At 45.6% G+C, this 18,410-nt stretch overlaps 3 protein-coding genes and 1 long non-coding RNA gene across 4 annotated transcripts in view; 2 read left to right on the forward strand and 2 right to left on the reverse strand.

Annotated features, from left to right (window-relative positions):
- The window catches only part of LOC119333910 (DNA-directed RNA polymerase I subunit 2-like), a 22,787-nt gene extending 9,249 nt beyond the window's left edge, over positions 1-13,538 (forward strand). Inside the window, exons 14-27 of the mRNA XM_037606631.1 lie at positions 869-981; positions 1,318-1,445; positions 1,522-1,601; positions 1,764-2,005; positions 2,110-2,274; positions 2,358-2,522; positions 2,635-2,709; positions 3,468-3,571; positions 3,651-3,726; positions 10,200-10,322; positions 10,435-10,578; positions 11,590-11,802; positions 12,495-12,746; positions 12,874-13,538. Of these exons, the coding sequence (XP_037462528.1) occupies positions 869-981; positions 1,318-1,445; positions 1,522-1,601; positions 1,764-2,005; positions 2,110-2,274; positions 2,358-2,522; positions 2,635-2,709; positions 3,468-3,571; positions 3,651-3,726; positions 10,200-10,322; positions 10,435-10,578; positions 11,590-11,802; positions 12,495-12,746; positions 12,874-13,314 (2,321 nt within the window). The 3' untranslated portion in view covers positions 13,315-13,538. The remainder of the gene's footprint in view (positions 1-868; positions 982-1,317; positions 1,446-1,521; positions 1,602-1,763; positions 2,006-2,109; positions 2,275-2,357; positions 2,523-2,634; positions 2,710-3,467; positions 3,572-3,650; positions 3,727-10,199; positions 10,323-10,434; positions 10,579-11,589; positions 11,803-12,494; positions 12,747-12,873) is intronic.
- Positions 7,091-8,091, reverse strand: LOC119333932 (branchpoint-bridging protein-like). The gene is made up of 2 exons (XM_037606647.1): positions 7,634-8,091; positions 7,091-7,307 (listed from the first exon to the last, which is right to left on the reverse strand). Exons 1-2 carry the CDS (start codon positions 8,028-8,030, stop codon positions 7,264-7,266), a joined length of 441 nt encoding a protein of 146 aa, XP_037462544.1. The 5' UTR covers positions 8,031-8,091; the 3' UTR covers positions 7,091-7,263.
- Positions 13,539-14,482: 944 nt separating the features above from the next.
- LOC119333943 lies at positions 14,483-15,784 on the reverse strand. The gene is made up of 3 exons (XR_005161237.1): positions 15,770-15,784; positions 15,460-15,686; positions 14,483-15,002 (listed from the first exon to the last, which is right to left on the reverse strand). It is a non-coding gene; the product is annotated as an uncharacterized LOC119333943 (long non-coding RNA).
- A 282-nt stretch (positions 15,785-16,066) lies between these two features.
- Positions 16,067-18,339, forward strand: LOC119333921. Its single transcript, XM_037606639.1, has 5 exons — positions 16,067-16,301; positions 16,486-16,608; positions 16,891-17,283; positions 17,536-17,879; positions 18,123-18,339. The coding sequence occupies exons 1-5, from the start codon at positions 16,239-16,241 to the stop codon at positions 18,124-18,126; spliced, it is 927 nt and encodes a 308-aa protein (XP_037462536.1). The 5' UTR covers positions 16,067-16,238; the 3' UTR covers positions 18,127-18,339.
- The last annotated feature ends 71 nt before the right edge of the window (positions 18,340-18,410 follow it).

Consider the following 18,410-nt stretch of genomic DNA (forward strand, 5'->3'; position numbering starts at 1 on the left):
GTGGGGGGCGCACCCCTCCTCGTCATTCTCCATCGCAAGCCCTCCACTCTTCCGTGTGCGGTGCAGACCAACAGCTGTCCGGCAGGGAGAAGGCATGGTGTCACCGACTGGAGCGCACCGCGTAGCACCACTGCATTCCGCCAGCGGCCGCCGCGAGGGCGCCTCTGCTGTTCACTCTTGCGACCACTTCCAGGTGGCCATACACATGGACTCCTTTTGCCCAGGTGGTGTCCATGGGATCCAGGTGGCTGTACACGTGCACGTCCGACGTGCGGATGGTGTCCACTTTTTGTTAAGGGGTTCAAAATAAAGCGTCCCAGTCCATTTCAGGTTGAGAATAATAAAGCAAGCCGAGATGTAAAAGGCTTGTTTTTAGGTGTTAGGTTTGTGTTGCGTCGAGTCATGGTTATAACTTGGTTAGGCTGCAGCTCGAGGACAAGCTGCATGTCCAGGTGGGGTGTAGTGTTAGAGTACGTAATGGGCCTAATGGGCCCGTTAGTCTTAGGGTTAATTAGAGATAAGGGTCGCTTGCTTAGGGGTCAAGTAAGCCTTGCTTGGGAGTCAAGTAAACCTCTCTATATAAAGAGAGGAGATGGTATCAATCTAACCAAGCAAGAATTAAGAAGGAAATCCCTTCCCTCTTGCCCGGCCGTGGGCAGAAAGGCCCCCGGCTGGCCCTCTCGCGCCCTCCTTCTAGCAGCACCATAACAATTTCTCTAGTATATTTACAATTACTCACCATTTAATGGCCCTTTTGCACCAGTTTTTAGGTTGAGATGTGGTTGTTGGATTTTGTTAGCTCTGAGTTATTTTTTCAGTACATTGGCATGTTTTATGTTTCACTAATCATATGTGTTGATTTGTGCAGCACTGGAGATTAGGAAATTTCTTAGTAAATATACAACATCTGTAGGCAGAGCTATTGAGACCTTGATAAAGGTTGGCAGAGCGAATTCACAATCAATGTTGGATCTTCCACAGGTGTGCCCCTTGGGATGCCTACTTCTTTGCTTAAAAAGAAAACGCAGCGCCTACTTCGTTTACTTAATTTATTATAGGACACATAATAGTTTTAGCTTGTAAGACATCATTTCCCTGGAATTTTATTGACGCAATTGATTACTTTTCTTCTGATTATGAGAAAGACGGTACTTGACAAAGGTTATGAATTCTGATCCATTTTTCTGTTGGAATTTTGATGTCAATGCTGACGGCATCGATATTTTCCAAGCCGCTTCTGTTCTTATGTTGTCAGTGTTTATATGTTTATTCCATGCCACTTTGAGAAATAATATGCATTTCTTTGTTAAATTTCAGAGAGAAGGGATGACCATTCAAGCTGAGCGACTCAACTTTCATCGCTATATCTCACATTTTCGTTCTGTTCATAGGGGTTCTTCTTTTGCTAAAATGCGTACAACAACTGTTAGAAAGTTACTTCCAGAGTATGTGATCCTCACACGTTATTATATTATTGTTTTCTTGCATCCAACATTGCTTGTACTGAGAATTTCTATGTAGGTCCTGGGGTTTCCTGTGTCCAGTTCATACACCGGATGGAGAGCCTTGTGGCTTACTGAACCATATGACTTCCATATGCCGTAAGATACTCACAAGTTGTCATTCTTTTGGATTGAATTTTGTATCTTCTCTGTTGTCTTTGCCAACATGCGTGTGCAAAGCTTCTTGGGATTGGGAGTAGTGCTGCTAAGATTGTCAGCGTATTATACTTTTTACCATTAGTTAATCGTCGGTACTTCCAGGTATTTCATCCTGCTACAACTCAGAAGGGGCAATTAAAGATTTTCAGAAAATAAAGGATAAGCTTTTAGTTGAATTGGTTCGTGGTGGAATGATCCCATTGTTGCCGAAGATGGAGCATACTGGTCCCCCGGAGATCCTGCATGTCCATTTGGATGGATGCATTGTCGGTTCTATTGCTTCTGCTAAGATTGAGGAAGTAGTTAACTATCTTCGAAGATTAAAGCTACTGGCACACCCAGCGGTTTGTTCTCTTACATATTTGTAGTTTTTTTGTTTTTTTATGTGAGCGACATATTTTGTTGTAAAGCACTAACTCAGAGGATCATGTTTCAAATTTTGCATTAGACTCCGGAGGATTTAGAAGTGGGCTATGTTCCCTTAAGTCTTGGTGGGGCTTATCCTGGGCTCTATCTTTTTACAAGTCCTGCAAGATTTGTTCGACCAGTGAAAAATCTGGTTAGCCTACCTGATGGAGAGCCACGTATTGAGCTTATTGGACCATTTGAACAGGTCTCCTTTGATCAATTCTTTCAACCTCATATCAGTTCACTTGTCACTTATATTACGAGAACTGATTTTTAATTATATTTTAGGCATTTATGGAGATACGATGTCCTGATGGTGGGGACGGTGGGAGAAAAAAAGAGTTTCCTGCGACTCATGAAGAAATTCACCCTACTGCCATTCTCAGTGTAGTTGCAAATCTGACTCCTTGGTCTGATCACAACCAAAGTCCTCGGAACATGTACCAATGCCAGGTCAATAGTCTTATATTGCCTATGTGATGATCAATTGATCATGCATAATGATTAAATAAGGGCGAGGCTCTTCTCTTTTGGACTGACTAATCCTCCTGCCTATTCTCTGTAGATGGCAAAGCAAACTATGGGTTTTTGTGGCCAAGCTTTAAAATATCGTACAGATGTCAAGGCATTCCATCTACAGGTTTGTTTTGCCTGTTTCATATTCAAATGACCAGTGCATTCATGAGTTGTCTTTGTTTAAATTTTATACATGTATTATACTTGCTTAATCAGCTTTATATGTTTCTTAAGGAATTGATAATTTGAACTGCCTATGAGCATACATCTAAAGCCTGGGTTTTGTGAATTTGTAGCAGACAGTAATCAGATGTCACTAGGTAGAGCTATAATTTGGCTGTTTATTACTCTAGTGCATAACGTAATATTTGGTCATGTATCCGCACCAACTGTATCTCATCCAGGCCCCTGCAGAATTTGGTGATCCAGTGCCTTTCTAAAGCCTTCAATAGTTTTCTTAAAATATATGAAATAGTTGGTAAAAGTAGGTAGAGTAAAAATCACTCAGACTTCGGAGCTGCTCAAGTGGCTCGTTGTTCAAATACAGAATTAAGTTTTGTCGGGATTTCTTGTGACCAAGTTGAAGGGTTAATATTTTCCATGGATGACAGAAGGTTCATCTCTTTGTGAATGAGAATTTGCCATGAAAGAGCTAAAAAAGGAAAATTAAGCATGAACACACACAGCCTTCACGCGCCGCTCTACCAATATGATGTCATCTATCTGTCCCTATTATTACAATAGGATAGATTTCCGAGTAACTCTATTAATTTTTCTCTTGCTTACACTTCGTCTGCTCCCCTGCCCCTTCCCTGCATACACAATTAACACCACTTGTTGTAAACTATTGTCTCCTTATAAACCATCTTTATTGGCTTGCAGACTCCTCAGTCGCCAATTGTTCGAACAGCTACATATAAAAGATATCATATGGATGAATTTCCATCAGGAACAAATGCCATTGTTGCGGTGCTATCATATACAGGGTAAGCCTTCTATCATGCTACGGCAGTATGATTATTTGTGAAAATTTTCTGGACATGATAAATTGTTCTTGTAATCTAGTTATGACATGGAGGATGCCATGATTTTAAATAAATCAGCCGTTGACCGTGGGATGTTCCGTGGAGATATCTTCCAGGTAATTATGGCCTGGTGAGGCTGTGAGCTGTTCTGTTATCTACAAGAACTTCACTAGTCATGCATAAATTCATGCTGTCTAGTTTAGAACCTTTTCTTTCACACAATATCTATGGAGTTTCAAAGCATGCTTTATAGAGCCTAAACAGCTGTAGGCAGTTTTTGCTTTCCCCACCTTTCGCGAGGTATGGGATGTAGTCTTTTTTTTTTTCTATGACCAGTCAATGGTTCTGTTGAATCGGGAGAAGGGTACCTTCACACAGCGCCTCCCCTCCTGTCTTGTTGCCTGCGTGAGTGTGTGTCTTGGATGTGGCGGCTCTGTCTGGGGCAGGGGGAAGAGGGGCTCCTCTTCTAGGTCAGCACCTCTCATGGGCTTGGGCCCAAGAGACAGATCTTGATGGGCTAGGGCCCATACCGGTTCAACACTCCCCCTCAAGATGGGTGGTAGATGTCTATCATCCCCATCTTGTCACACGCCAAGTTACAGTCCTTTGTTCCCAGTCCCTTTGTCAAGCAATCTGCAAACTGCTGCCCAGAGCTGACATGAGTAAGGCTGATGATCCCAGCATCAAGTTTCTCTTTAATGAAGAAGCGATCAATTTCCACATGCTTCGTCCTATCATGTTGAACTGGGTTATTAGCAATGGCTATAGCTGACTGATTGTCACACCACACCCTTAAGGGTCCCTTCCTCAAGAGTTTCAACTCGCATAGTAGGTGCTTCACCCAGAGCATATCACACAATCCTTGAGATAATGCTCTATATTCAGCTTCTGCTGTTGATCTAGACACAACATTCTGTTTCTTGCTTCTCCATGACACCAAATTTCCTCCCACAAACACACAGTAACCTGAAGTTGATCGTCTATCATCTTGACAGCTAGCCCAATCAGAGTCACTATAGCCATCCACCTCTAGATGTCCACTCTTCGCAAACCACAACCCTTTACCCGGAGTCCCCTTCAAGTATCTCAGTATTCTGTGAACAATATCAAGATGCCCTCTCCTTGGTTCATGCATGTATCTGCTCACCACCCCCACGGCATACGTAATGTCAGGCCTAGTATGACACAAGTACAATAACCTCCCAACCAGCTTCTGATAATCTTCCTTATTCACTAGCTCACCTGATTGTGCTGTTACTTGATGATTTTGTTCAATTGGAGTAGGGGCTGCACGACATCCCATCATGCCCATGTCACTCAAAAGATCCAAGGTGTATTTTCGTTGGCACAAAGATATTCCCTTCTCTGTCCGGGCCACTTCTATGCCAAGGAAGTACTTTAGATTTCCTAAGTCTTTTACCTCAAACTCCTTGCTCAGACACCCCTTCACTCTCTTTATTTCCTCCTCATCATCTCCAGTGATGATGATATCATCAACATACACCGCAACAATGGTGATCTTCTTATTAGTGTGTCTATAAAACACCGTGTGGTCACCATTACATTGGCCATACCCCATATTCCAAACAGCTCGTCTGAACCTATCAAACCATGCCCTCGGCGATTGCTTCAGACCATACAAGGATTTCTTCAGCCTGCATACCTTCCCCGTAGTCTGTTCTGTGCCAAAACCTGGCGGTATCTCCATGTATACCTCTTCTTTCAAGTCACCATGTAAGAAGGCATTCTTGACATCTAACTGGTGCAATTTCCACCCAAAGTTTGCAGCACACGAGACTAATACCCGTACCGTGTTCATCTTTGCAACTGGAGCAAATGTCTCATCATAGTCAATTCCATAAGTTTGACTATATCCTCTGGCAACCAATCTAGCCTTATACCGTTCCACCTTGCCCTCAGGATTCTGCTTCACAGTAAAAATCCACTTACAACTCATTGCTTTCTTTCCTGCCGGCAATGTGGTTAGCACCCATGTCTTGTTTTTTTTCAATGCTTCTAACTCCTCTATCATCGATTCACGCCACTTCGGATCTTGCTTTGCAGCCTTCCAATCCCTAGGGATAGACACAGTTTGCAGAGAGGCAACAAACGCCTTATATGAAGGTGACAAAGCCTTGTAAGACACAAAATTGCCAATATCAAGGTCATCACAAGCATCATCCTTTGGCAGAGCCTTCCTTGCTACCTCACCCTTCCTTGCCGCTTCACGTGTAGGTTTTCGCAATGCAATGGGCAGCTCCACTGTGTCAGATGAGCTTGCCTCACTGCCTTGCTGCTCCCCCTGCACTCTTGCCTCACTGCCTTGCTGCTCCCCCTGCACTCTTGCCTCCCTGCCTTGCTGCTCCCCCTGCACTCTTGCCTCCCTGCCTTGCTGCTCCCCCTGCACTTGTGGTTGCCGCCGAGAGTACACCAGGGTATTCGTCTGCCATCGATCCCGAACAGGAACCTGGAGAGCACCAATCTTAAGTGTATCGACAGTTGGCTCGGCATGAGCCCGCACATCATGATCAGTGATGGTACTAACCGGAATTGTACCCACTATTGGTTGAACCTGAGCCTGCACATCATTATCAGTGTTAATGTCCACAGGATCACCGTGAGTATGAGACACATCCTTCTCCCCCTCTTGACCATCATGCACAGGGTGTAGGTGGTCAAGCTCTGCAAACAACAGACTGAGATCAGTCGGCTCACCATAGAATGGCTCAGACTCCCTGAATGTAACGTCCATACTTACAAACCTGCGTTTTTCAGAGGGACACCAACATTTATACCCCTGCTGACTAGACGAGTATCCCAGAAAGACACACTTCACTGCCCGAGAATCAAGCTTGCCAACAGATGGTCGGTGATCACGAACAAAGCAGGTACTGCCAAACAACTTTGGGGGAACAACAAACTTATTATCTCCAATGATCAACTCAGACGGAGATTTCATGCCAAGTATCCTGGAAGGTGTTCGGTTGATCAAGTATGTGGCTGTCATAACTGCATCATCCCACAAGAACTTAGGCACATTCATGGTAAACATCAACGACCGAGCAACCTCAAGAACATGACGATTCTTCCGTTCGGCCACTCCATTCTGAGGGGGGGTGTCCGGACATGAAGTTTGATGAAGAATCCCATGGTCAGCCATGAAAGCCCCAAAAATGTTGTTCACATACTCCGTTCCATTGTCCGTCCTGAGCACCTTGACCTGTACCTGAAACTGGTTCTTTACAAGAGCATGGAAGTTCTGAAAACAGCTAAACACCTCATCCTTGTGACGCATCAAGTAAATCCAAGTCATGCGAGAATAGCAGTCAATAAAGGTAGCAAAATACTTCTTCCCATTCATTGACACCACTGGGCTAGTCCATACATCCGAATGAATAAGCATAAAAGGAGATATGCTCCTGAGCCCCTTACTCACATATGAGGCCCGTGTGTGTTTTGCATATTCACAAGCATCGCATGTCAGCTTGCCTTTGCCTATGCCACACATAACATCCGGAAATATTCTACTCATCTTATCAAAAGATACATGCCCCATCCTACAATGATGGATCATCGCCTGCTTCTCCTTATCCTCCATGGTCACAGCACACACCAAGTCCGGCTGCACCTCCTGGTCCATGTACCAGAGCCCCCTACGCCTGGTGCCAGTCCCAACCGTCTGGCTCGTCTGTCGCTCCTGAATCAAGCAACCGAACTTGTCAAGGATCACACGACAGTCCATTTGATCAATGAGTGCACTGAAAGAGACCAAATTGACAGGAAAGGCTGGCACATGTAAAACTGACGATAGGGAAATGGTCGGAGTACACTTTACTGTACCAACCCCGATGACTGGTTGTTTTGTGCCATCAGCCGTTTGTATAGTGCCCGTGTGAGAGGGAGGATGCTTAGTGTAAGATTCGAACACACATGAGTTACTAGCAACATGCTTAGATGCTCCAGAGTCAAGAACCCACTCTGGAGCACTCTCATTAGTAGCAAGAGATGCTCTTTCCGGATTACCTTCATCAGTGGAGGCCCAGTGAGCAAAGTCTCCATAGGCAACATCATCTACATCTTTGCCTTTGGACGTCCCAGTGTCTCCTGCAACGGCCATGTGAGCCCGCTGACCCCCTGAGTGTCCTGAGTAGCCACCTCTACCTCTAGAAGCCTGGCTCCATGAGGTCTCTGAGTATCCACCTCTGCCTCGAGCACTTCTACCTCTGCCTGCTCCCCCTCTGTTATATCCCCTGCCTTTGCCACGAGTTGGACATTCTCTCTTCCAGTGACCTACCTCCCCACAGATATGACATTTGGTGGGATCTCCCCACTCCATGCGCTTAGTGACTGCAAATGTCGAAGCTGGCACAACCTTCATGGCTGCATGCTCAAGGGATAGGCGCACCTCCTCTTGAGTCATCGCTGCAATAGCCTCAGGAATGGTAGGCAGACTAGGTTGGTGCAACAGGGAAGCCTTCCTGCCATCAAAGCAACCTTTGAGGCCAGCCAAAAATTTCAGCACACGCCTGCGTGCCATCCACTTATGGCCTGACTCTATTGAAGCCGCATCATAGAGTTCCAAGGGATCACAGTTATCCTGGTCAGCCCACAGAGCCTGCAGTTCTGCCACGTATGTCATCACTGACATGCCATCATCTTGACGCAGCAACCTAATCTTGTCCTCAATCTGAGCAATGAGCATGACATTGCCCTTGCCAGAGTATTGAGTGGACAGAATCTTCCATATCTCAGCAGGTGAGGATAGCCCCTCCACAGAGCGTCCAATGGAGGGCACCACGGAGTTCAACAACCACACCATAAGTACAGAGTGGATGACCTTCCACCTCTTGCCCTCTGCACTACTCGTGTCCCTTGGTTCTACAACGGTGCCCAACAAATATCCATCAAGCTCCTTCTGGACCAGCTCAAATAATTTGTTGCCCCCTCTAGCTTCATGTCCAGGGGCGACATTTCAAGCTTTTGAGCCACTTCCTGTCGAGGAACGATGGCCCCAGAGTTGGACTCCGCGAGGATCTTAGCGAGCTTCTCCAAAGCCTCGGCAAGACCAGTTGGTTCAGCCATCGTTTGGCGGGATGAGCAGCAACAGCAAAACTCAGCCTCGGAGAGTCTTTTTTTCCAAGGAGCACCACCACCACCACCACAACACCAAGCTCACAACAGCAAGTCCACAGAGAAAAAAAAATCTCTGTAAAGTACACAAGCGGTCCAGCCAAGGCTCTTCCTGTTCCAGAACGAGCAGTCCAGCAGGCAACCACTCTTTCTTCCTCTGCCGCAGCACCAAGAAGCAGCCGAAAAGCACCAGCAGCTCAGCAAGCTCCCAGGAACAGCACAAGGCAGCAGCAGCTGCTGCAGATCCTCCTCTGTTCAGCAGCACCAACAGCAGCAGCTCCCCGCCTCAGCCTGACTCGCACGCAGCCCAAATCCGCTGCCGCCTTCTTCCTCCTCCTCCTCTTCTTCCCGCCGCAGCCGCCTGCACAGCCCGCAGCAGCCCTCCTCGGCCGCCCCCTTCGCAGCTAGCCACCCCAGGGACACGAAGCAGGACAAGAGGAAGCAGCTCCCTCCCGGCCGCGTTGCAGCTCCTCGAGCCCAGCCCAGCCGCCGCCGCGCGCACCACAACAGACCCGCCGCCTCACGCACGCACGAGCCTCCTTTCTCGCCTGACCCCGCTGGGCCCCACCGCCGCCTCTCCAGCGAGGGACTACGCCGCCACCTTCGTCGCCTGGCTCGATACCATGTTGAATCGGGAGAAGGGTACCTTCACACAGCGCCTCCCCTCCTGTCTTGTTGCCTGCGTGAGTGTGTGTCTTGGATGTGGCGGCTCTGTCTGGGGCAGGGGGAAGAGGGGCTCCTCTTCTAGGTCAGCACCTCTCATGGGCTTGGGCCCAAGAGACAGATCTTGATGGGCTAGGGCCCATACCGGTTCAACAGGTTCTCTCTGGCAACATATGAGTGGGATCGCCCTTTTAGTCCACTAACAAAGTCTACTTTAGTTGTGCCGCTATATACATAAGAAAAATTCTGATTTTCTCTGTGGAATGTTTGTCTGGCTCCCTTCTATAATTACAACCTCAGATTCGTCATGTGTTTGAAGAATCACAAATGATCAGTTTGCTGTGAATAGTAGCGTTTGTCCTTTGGTTTTCCTTTTTTCTCTGTTAATTTATCAGATTTCTCCCCTTTGAAGTAACATAGAATGAACTCCAAATTTTAGACATCATACAGTATACTCTGAAGAAAGTGGAACAAAATTACCACTCTCATTTCATCTTCTAGACTCTGAAAAACTAGAACATAAGTGCCGTACTCTTATTCCACCTTATTTTCAGTGTGAAAACGTGTAGAACTTGAAATTGTACATGTTGTATACACCTTATTTTCACTAAGAACAGTTGTAGTTTTCTTAGCATACACAGTGTATCTTGTTGTATGTTTATATTTAGATGAGCTACATCGAGATTATTTAATGCTATTTTAATTGCATATACAAATATATCGTAGGAGAATTCGAAAGTATGAGCCTTGACTTCTCAAAATTTTATAAGTACTTTTCTGCGAACTCTCCCTGCAGACAGAGTGCATTGACTTGTCAGCAAAAAGGACAGAAAATGTCCCAGAAATCTTTGCCAAAAGCCCTCTTTCGAGGGACTCGAACAATGTAATTGATTCAGATGGCCTTCCTCGGGTTGGAGAGGTAATGATCTATTTGTATGAATTAAGTCTTTCCCGTTTCAAGAGGAAGGAGAAGTGGTCAAGTTTCTTCTTATGGTATTGTCCTTACTCTGAGATGTATTTTCTGTGAACAGACAGTAGTTCCATATGAGCAGTACTACAGTATCTATAATACACTCACCGGTGCAATAAGGCCAGTCAGACTAAAGGGGACAGAGCCAGCAGCTATTGACTATGTTGCTCTCAACGGAACAAATTCAAAAGGTTCCCTGCAGAAGGTGAGTGCACCTCCACCTCAAGTTAAAAAAGCTGCTGCTTAAATTATTTCTAGGATTAGATTTTGTAAACCAATGGATTTCTCAAACGCTTGTATGACAGTGGCACTTTGTGTATGCTTAAATGCTACAAGAGGAAAAACTCTTAATTTCTCCAGACCACTTAAAACCTATGACTTCTTATGAACCAATGAACTTCAGTACTCCCTCTGATCCAAAACAAGCGTCGCAGTTTTGAACTAAGGTTAGTTCAACCTTAGTTCAAAATTGCGACACTTATTATGGATCGGTGGGAGTAGTATTTTGCAAAGTTCAAAAAAGCGCTAGGCGCTAATTATGCGTTTGGGCACCTACTTGCGCTTTTCTAGCTTAGGCGTGATTAGGCGAAATTAGGCGCAATTAGGCGTTAGTACTGTAACGTGAAGAAATAAGCTAGATGGGCTGGGCTAGCCCACTAAACCATAGGCCCATCCTCATATCCTCCTACTAAAAGCTCTCGTCTGCTGCAGTCGGTAGGAAATTTAGGTTTCCTCCTCACACCGCCTCCCCCCCTCGTCCTTTCTGTCTCGTTGCACGAGGCTGCCTCCCTCCCTCTTCCTCTGTCCCTTGTCGGAGAAGCTCGATCCCTCGCCGGTCAATCCCTCGCCGGAGAAGCTCGATTTGTCGTCGGGGCAGTTGAATCCCTCGTCGGCGAGGATGAATCCTCGCAGGGGAGGTCGAATCCTCGCCGGGGAGACTGATTTCTCACCTCAGAAAGCTGATTCCTCGCCGGAGAGGCTGATTTCTCGCCGGAGGACCTCGCCGGCCGCTTTTTTGAGCGCCTAGGGCCAAAGCGAGGCGCTATGCCAACGCCCAGCGCTTAAGCGCGCCTAGGCGAGCGCCTAATAGCGCCTTCTTGAACAGTGGTATTTTGTACATTGAATTTCTCAAATGCTTACATGGAAATAGTTTCTGAGAAGTGTTCAGAGTTGTTTTTTCTTATCTCGCTGCTTTTCTCCTTTATGTGTTTATCAGGTAAATATTCGTCTGCGTCGCAAGAGGAATCCTATAATTGGTGACAAGTTCAGCAGTAGACATGGGCAAAAGGGAGTTTGTTCACAGTTGTGGCCTGACATTGATATGCCGTTCTCTGCAAATACCGGCATGAGGCCAGATCTCATCATTAATCCTCATGCTTTTCCTTCAAGAATGACAATTGCAATGCTTATAGAGTCCATAGCAGCAAAGGTGATATTTGCTTTGTGTTCTTAGATTGAGATAACCCAATATCGTATTGCATGTTTAAATAAATAACAACTGGGTTAATCCATAGGGAAAAGGAATTGCTAAAATCAAGTAGAACTGATGCCACATAAGCTTTGCTTTTCATATCTAAATTATTCCCCTCCTGATACGCACAAAACTATAGAATGAGCTTGGTGTATTGATGTACCTTCTATAATGATAATGCTTGGCATATTTGGTGCTTTGAATTATTATGTATCCCTGCAGGCCTTGTGTTTTATCACTTACTCTGTGGCAACTTTAGCTTTTCATCTATTTGGACTTCCCTAAAGAAGAGTAATGCTTCTGTACCACCAAACTCGAAATTGCATCAATGCAGAAATAACCGTATTAATATTTGGGGTGATGGATTGTTTCTAATCAGGCCCTTGTTTTGCTGTGAAAATGCCCCTTCTTACTTTGAGACATTGAAACACTTTGAAATAAATTTCGTCGTTGTCAGTAAGAAAATCCACATGTCCTACAAAATTGTTGTTCTGATTTCTGATAGATTATTAAGAGAAGTACATATCTGATGCTGGGATTACTTTTTGTCTAAGAATAAACTTCGTATAATGATGGATAACATGTTAGCTTGACTATTTTACTAGAGAATGCGTCTTTGCACCTTCAGTGACTGACATTTGTCTCCATAGGCTGGAAGTGCACATGGGAAGTTCATTGATGCCACACCTTTTGCAAGCTCAGTCAAAGAGGACGGTGAAAATCGTTGTAAATTTGATTGTATTGTGGATGAACTAGGTCCCATGCTAGCATCTTATGGATTTAATCATCATGGAACCGAGGTCCTGTACAGTGGGCTTTTTGGCACCGAGCTTCAATTTGAGATTTTCATTGGGCCTGTTTACTACCAACGCCTTCGTCATATGGTCTCAGACAAATTTCAGGTGTGCAACTGTTTAATACTGAAAATAACACATGGTTCTCAAGCATAACCTGACAAGTGTTTACCTTCATAACGGTTTCGTTGCCATTCCTTTTGTAGACTGTCACTGACGTGCTATTTTTTTGTAGGTTCGCACCACAGGTCGTATAGACCAAGTAACGAAACAGCCAATAGGAGGAAGGAAACATGGTGGAGGGATTCGGTTCGGTGAGATGGAGCGTGACGCGCTCCTTGCTCACGGCGCTTCATATCTCTTGCACGACAGGCTCCATACCTGCTCGGACTATCACGTAGCGGACGTGTGCTCCCTTTGCGGGAGCCTCCTGTCGGCGACAGTAATAAACTCGGACACACAGAAGAAATCCAAGCGCCACATGCTGGGTGTCAACACGGTGAGGCCCGCGAAGAACTTTGCATGCCAGGCCTGCCAGACAAACAAAGGGATGGAGACGGTGGCGATGCCGTACGTCTTCAGGTATCTAGCGGCCGAGCTGGCGGCTATGAACATAAAGCTGGATCTCCGGCTCAGCAACAGGAGAGAAGCTCCTCCCAGCAACGAATCTTGCTAGCAGGAACAAAGAAAGGAGAAGCATATGCAGGTCATTTTGAGTTAAGTGGAAAAAGAGTATCTATCTCGTCCCATTTTTGGATCTTGTTTAGAGGGGGAGATTTTGCGTGTTGTATTGTTGTATAAAAAACATCCAATGGATAATTTGAAGTATACATTCTTTGCCTTGTATCTGAAATGGTGAGTTATCATCCATCCAATGGCGAACAAATTTGCATGGCTATATCAGGCACGTATGAAAAGGGTGAAGGAGTAGAATGGTTTGAATTATATGTACTTCGTAACTAACGTCGGAGATTCTCCATTTTTTAGGTATGTTCCGCTTGGTCGAGCTGCTGTCTTGTTCCTGGCGTTGTACGAGCCCTGGTCCTTTGTCCTGGAGGTTTCAAAGCCGAGCTGAACCAGTACACCATGCCTAATATGCTTCGGGTTCCGGTGGTGTATCCGGAGAAAATTTTCTTGGTAGAACTTCACCAGGCAATTCATAGTTGCTTAGAGACATGCAAAGCAAGCTCTCCACCTACCCAGTCACACTGCTGACTACGTAGAATAGATGGCAAACTGTGCTTAATTTTTGGTACCAAAAAAGTTTCAAAAAAGGCACTGAAAACAAATGCTACACGTCCAGTCCTTGGACATCCGCTGGATACAGAAAAGGGGTGGCCTTTTCATGTTGTACAAGATCGTGAGTTTATTTGCGCGGTAATCGGTATGATATTACTGCACAAGCTGTTGTTTTTCCCGAAAGGAGGGGATCCCTGACCTCTGCACCGATTGGTGCACACAACCATTCATTTATTGCAGTATCGATTTCAGTACAAGCAAAGTATGCCCGGTATGAGCAAGCAAAAGACCAAAGGCCAAAATAATAATATTACATCAAGCACTTATGCACTGCTGATCCTATTATCAGGCAGCCAATCATATCGGTTGGAGATAACTCGTGCAACCATCTCCAGAAGACTGCACCCAAAATTCATCGCAGCCGCTGCTCCGCACACTGAAGTAATAACAACGTACGGATCCAGTGAATGGTGGAAACATGGATAACTTGAAAGAAATTGAAAACTCTGCACAAGCTGTTGTATGTTAATACTCTGAAGTGAGCAAAAATCCGTTTCCGAAGAAGGGTTTTATGTCATGCTTGCTTCAATATTCGAAATTCAATCTGCATTCGAGCATTGAAGTATTATGCCATTTATTATGCGTACTTGTTGTCGTGATTCATACGTTACACAATCTTGTGAGTACACAAGATTTTACAACCAGAGTACACAAAAGAAATATAAGGACGGTGCTTCTCATCCTTTTACATATCACATCCTTCTGCTACCAACAAGAGTACACAAAAGAAATATAAGGACGGTGCTTCTCATCCTTTTACATATTACATCCTTCTGCTACCAACATGAGTTTGTACCATGAGAGTACACTTGTAATGAGAAAGAGAGAGAGAGTTCCAAGCAGAACACGCTATAATCGAGGTTGATATTCCATGAGAACACACTGTGTGTTCCTCCCACATCCATCTTGCTTGTCTCGGATCATGAGTGCTCCAAACAACAGGACAATTGTCGCAAAAAGGAACAGTGGTGACAACCGCAGCTTCTCCGCCCAGCTAGGTGTGTATGTCACCGCGACATAAGAAAGGAAAACAAGATAGACGCACGCGAGGGCGATTGCTGTTTTCTGCAAAATCAAGAGAAATGTTCAAATTCTTGGGCATGTGAAATGGAGGAGGCATTGTACAGATCAGAATGCTTTCTAGATCTCTCCACGAGGCTAACCCTGAAGCCTGAACCATATATGATTCTAAGCAATCTGATACAGTAGCAGGCCGTGAAGACTCAGGAACAACAGATGCAATATACGAATATGAATTTATGATGAACTGCCATGATAGTAAGTATTTGATACGGAACAAAGGCCATATAAACAACATTTGTGCCTCATGCAACATACCATGGTTTCAGACGATTAAGCTTTAAACACAAGTTCCATTAAATCTGGTTCTACATGGAGATAGAAGAGGGTGTCTCCCGAATCGAAGCAGTTGATAATCCGCGGGGAGAAGAAAAAAAGTGAAGAAGCCCAAACCAGAGTAGAAAGATGGGTGTAGATAGACAGAGATGATGAGAGGCGTTACCATGCACCAAACTGAAATGATCTCGGAGATATCTCCCAGTCTCCAGGCCGCCGCCGGCTTCAACTTCCCTTGTCCCGCGCCACCGGAAGTCCGGCAGCCTTTCATCAGCAAAGGTTCCATCTCTTTTTCGTGTTCTTCGGGGAGGTGCAGAGGAATGGTCTGTGAATGATCCGTAGGAAGAAGAGACGGGTCCTTGTCCTCCATACAAGGCCCTTTGTTGCTGTAACCTGTGAAAGAAAAAAACAGAGATGTTCGGAATGCGGAAAGGGGCAGGGAATCAATTCAACGCAGAGCTATCATGGTGACGCACGGGATTACGTCCAAAGGTTGGATCTTCTACTCTGGAGCTGGGGGTATTGTGTGTTGTATCCTGTGAAGAAACTCAAACTTCCGCCATAAGAAATCTTCACGCGGGATATCTTGACGCGCTGTTGGACTGGTCCGACATACTTTTGACTTCCCAGCCAGCATGCGTACAACTTAAGTGGACGGATTTTCAACAAAGTGAGCCAATCGGGTCCGAACCTACGTTTGAGGGTGAGCTGGAAGAGGATAAAATTTTAAGGAACGTTCGTCCAGAGCCATAGCGGGACCCGCAAAGGGTAAATTAGGCAAAAGTTTGGTTCCGCCTTCCGGGTGAACATATTTTCTTTGGCTAGCCATTTCCACTTCAACAACCCATCTTCTTTCCTGCTTTGCACCACAACACTACGACCTGTCTAAACGTACGTGAGAGAGATCAAGGATTCCTGGCGATTAACTCAGAACAAACAAAGGAGATGAACTCTGAACAAACAACGGAGGAGGGGCTCATGGAGCTCACTCCCGAAGATTACGAGGAAGTAAGTTTGTCCCAGTTATACGAAGCTTTGTATATTTGTTTTTGAGAGAAATAAAGGTAGTATGCTCTATGGAAGCAAATCACGAAATTACTGGTTTGCAATCTGATAGTAGTAGTTTCTTTTTTCCTTCATGAGGTGGGTTTGAGAATCAAGGGTAAACTCATGTCTTCAAAATGATTTGCAGTTCCGACCCCTCGTTATCAACTCGCACGCCCGCTTCGAAATTTACGACGACAGTCGGTTCCACTCGGTCCGCTCAACGGAGGAGAGGCGCATGGAGCTCGACTACGCAAATTTCTTCGTTCCAGTAAGTTGGTCCCAATTATATGAAGCGTTGTTTATTCTTTTTGAGAGAAAAAAAAGTACAGTAGTATACCTTCTGTGGAAGTAAATCACGAAATTATTGGTCTTTGATCTGATAATATAGTTTCTTGTTTCCTTCACGAGGGGGTAATCTCATGTCTTGGTTATTACTCCCTCCGTTCGGAATTACTTGTCGTAGAAATAGATGTATCTAGATGTATTTTAGTTCTAGATACATCCATTTTCGAGACAAGTAATTCCGGACGGAGGGAGTATTTGTTTGCAGCGCTTCAGGCAGCCCGAGCGGCTCCGCCACTGCTTTGAGCGTCGAGTGTACGGAATGACATTGCTCGAGCCTACATACGGGCTCAGGCTGCAGCAGGTACGGGCTCAGGCTGCAGCACATTTTCGCCGTTCCACCTTCGGGGTTGGATCCGGCCACATCAATGAAACCATGTCTGCGGAAGCTAGCAGCCCTGGAGGAGGCGATGGTCGACTTGGAGTTGAGTGGAACGATGAGACGCTGACGGCGCTGCGTTCCAGCGCTCGAGCTATGAGAGAACACGGCGGCTCTCAAGATTTTCTCGTCAATGAAGCGGGTGGCCGCTTTATTGCTATTCACATTCACCCTCCGCAGCAGGGCGATCAAGGTTTAGTGGGAGGCGCACGAGGAGCACAAGTAAGCACACGATCTACTTAATTTCCAAATATGCAAATTGAGCAAATCAAATCAAACAAGCTGTTTCTCTTACTAGTTTTATTATGATTTCATTTATAGTGGGGTGAGAAAGTTACAGTTTTTTTTCCCAACAATGCACACTAGCAGGCGTCCAAGGAAACCCAACATGCATGAGCAGAAGGAGAAGGGGATGCTCAGCCCCGATAATGCTCCAACTAGTTACAGGGATTAACTAATTTCCATTTCTTGCAGGATGGTCCTGGTGATCTTGCTCGGCAGGCTCTGCCCTCGGTAATTGGTGGTCTTGTGCCGCTATGCTTCAACTTATTATTAGATGATAGTATCCTCAAGGCGGGCGGTTCTCCCGGATACATCAAGGCTGCCGCTTACGCTGGGCTGGGGCTTGTGACTGTCTTCACATTTCTTGGGCTCGCTTCCAAGAAGAGGGCCAAGGCTGCCGCCAGGGTGGTAGCCAGCGCGTCGACCGCCGCGGTGTCGATAGCCGTGGTGTATCAAGTTTCCGACAATGCCAACATCAAGCGTGTTTGCGGGATCATGGGGTGCGTCGCAACCTTGGCCACAATGGCCATCGACTGGTAACAACTCATTTTCCCTCAACTGCATATATATACCCCCTCCGTCTTGTTTTAGTTGACGCGGAGAATGATATTTCTTCTACTTATAACCACTAATAAAACTGAACATTCGTTACAGACGTTACTTTGTGTTCTGTTGATGGCTAATTGGCCTACCCTTATACCCACAAATTACAAAATGTTCCCAGTGAATATTTATGTTTGGTTTCATGTGTGAATAACGTATTGTTTTTTCATTTGCAGGTGATTATACTCATCCCAATTCACCTTAATAATATTCCTGCCGTCTATGCATCAACCGATGCAGAGCCACAGGAACCCTCGGCAAATTTTGTATGACGCCCAGAGCGTTTACTGGAATGTCTAGGGCTATCATCGCATGAATTTTGTGTTGAGTACTGCTGCCAGGGACTAAAAATAACTGGTATTAGAGCATCTCCAGCCGTTCGGCCCCCCCAAAGGCGTTTTTTGGGCGAAAATAGCGCCTCTTGGGGCGTCACCGGCGAAAATTTCAGCGTGTGTTGTGCGCGC

This window comes from Triticum dicoccoides, chromosome 1B, assembly GCF_002162155.2.
Source record: "Triticum dicoccoides isolate Atlit2015 ecotype Zavitan chromosome 1B, WEW_v2.0, whole genome shotgun sequence".
In the NCBI taxonomy this organism is placed as follows: Eukaryota; Viridiplantae; Streptophyta; class Magnoliopsida; order Poales; family Poaceae; genus Triticum; species Triticum dicoccoides.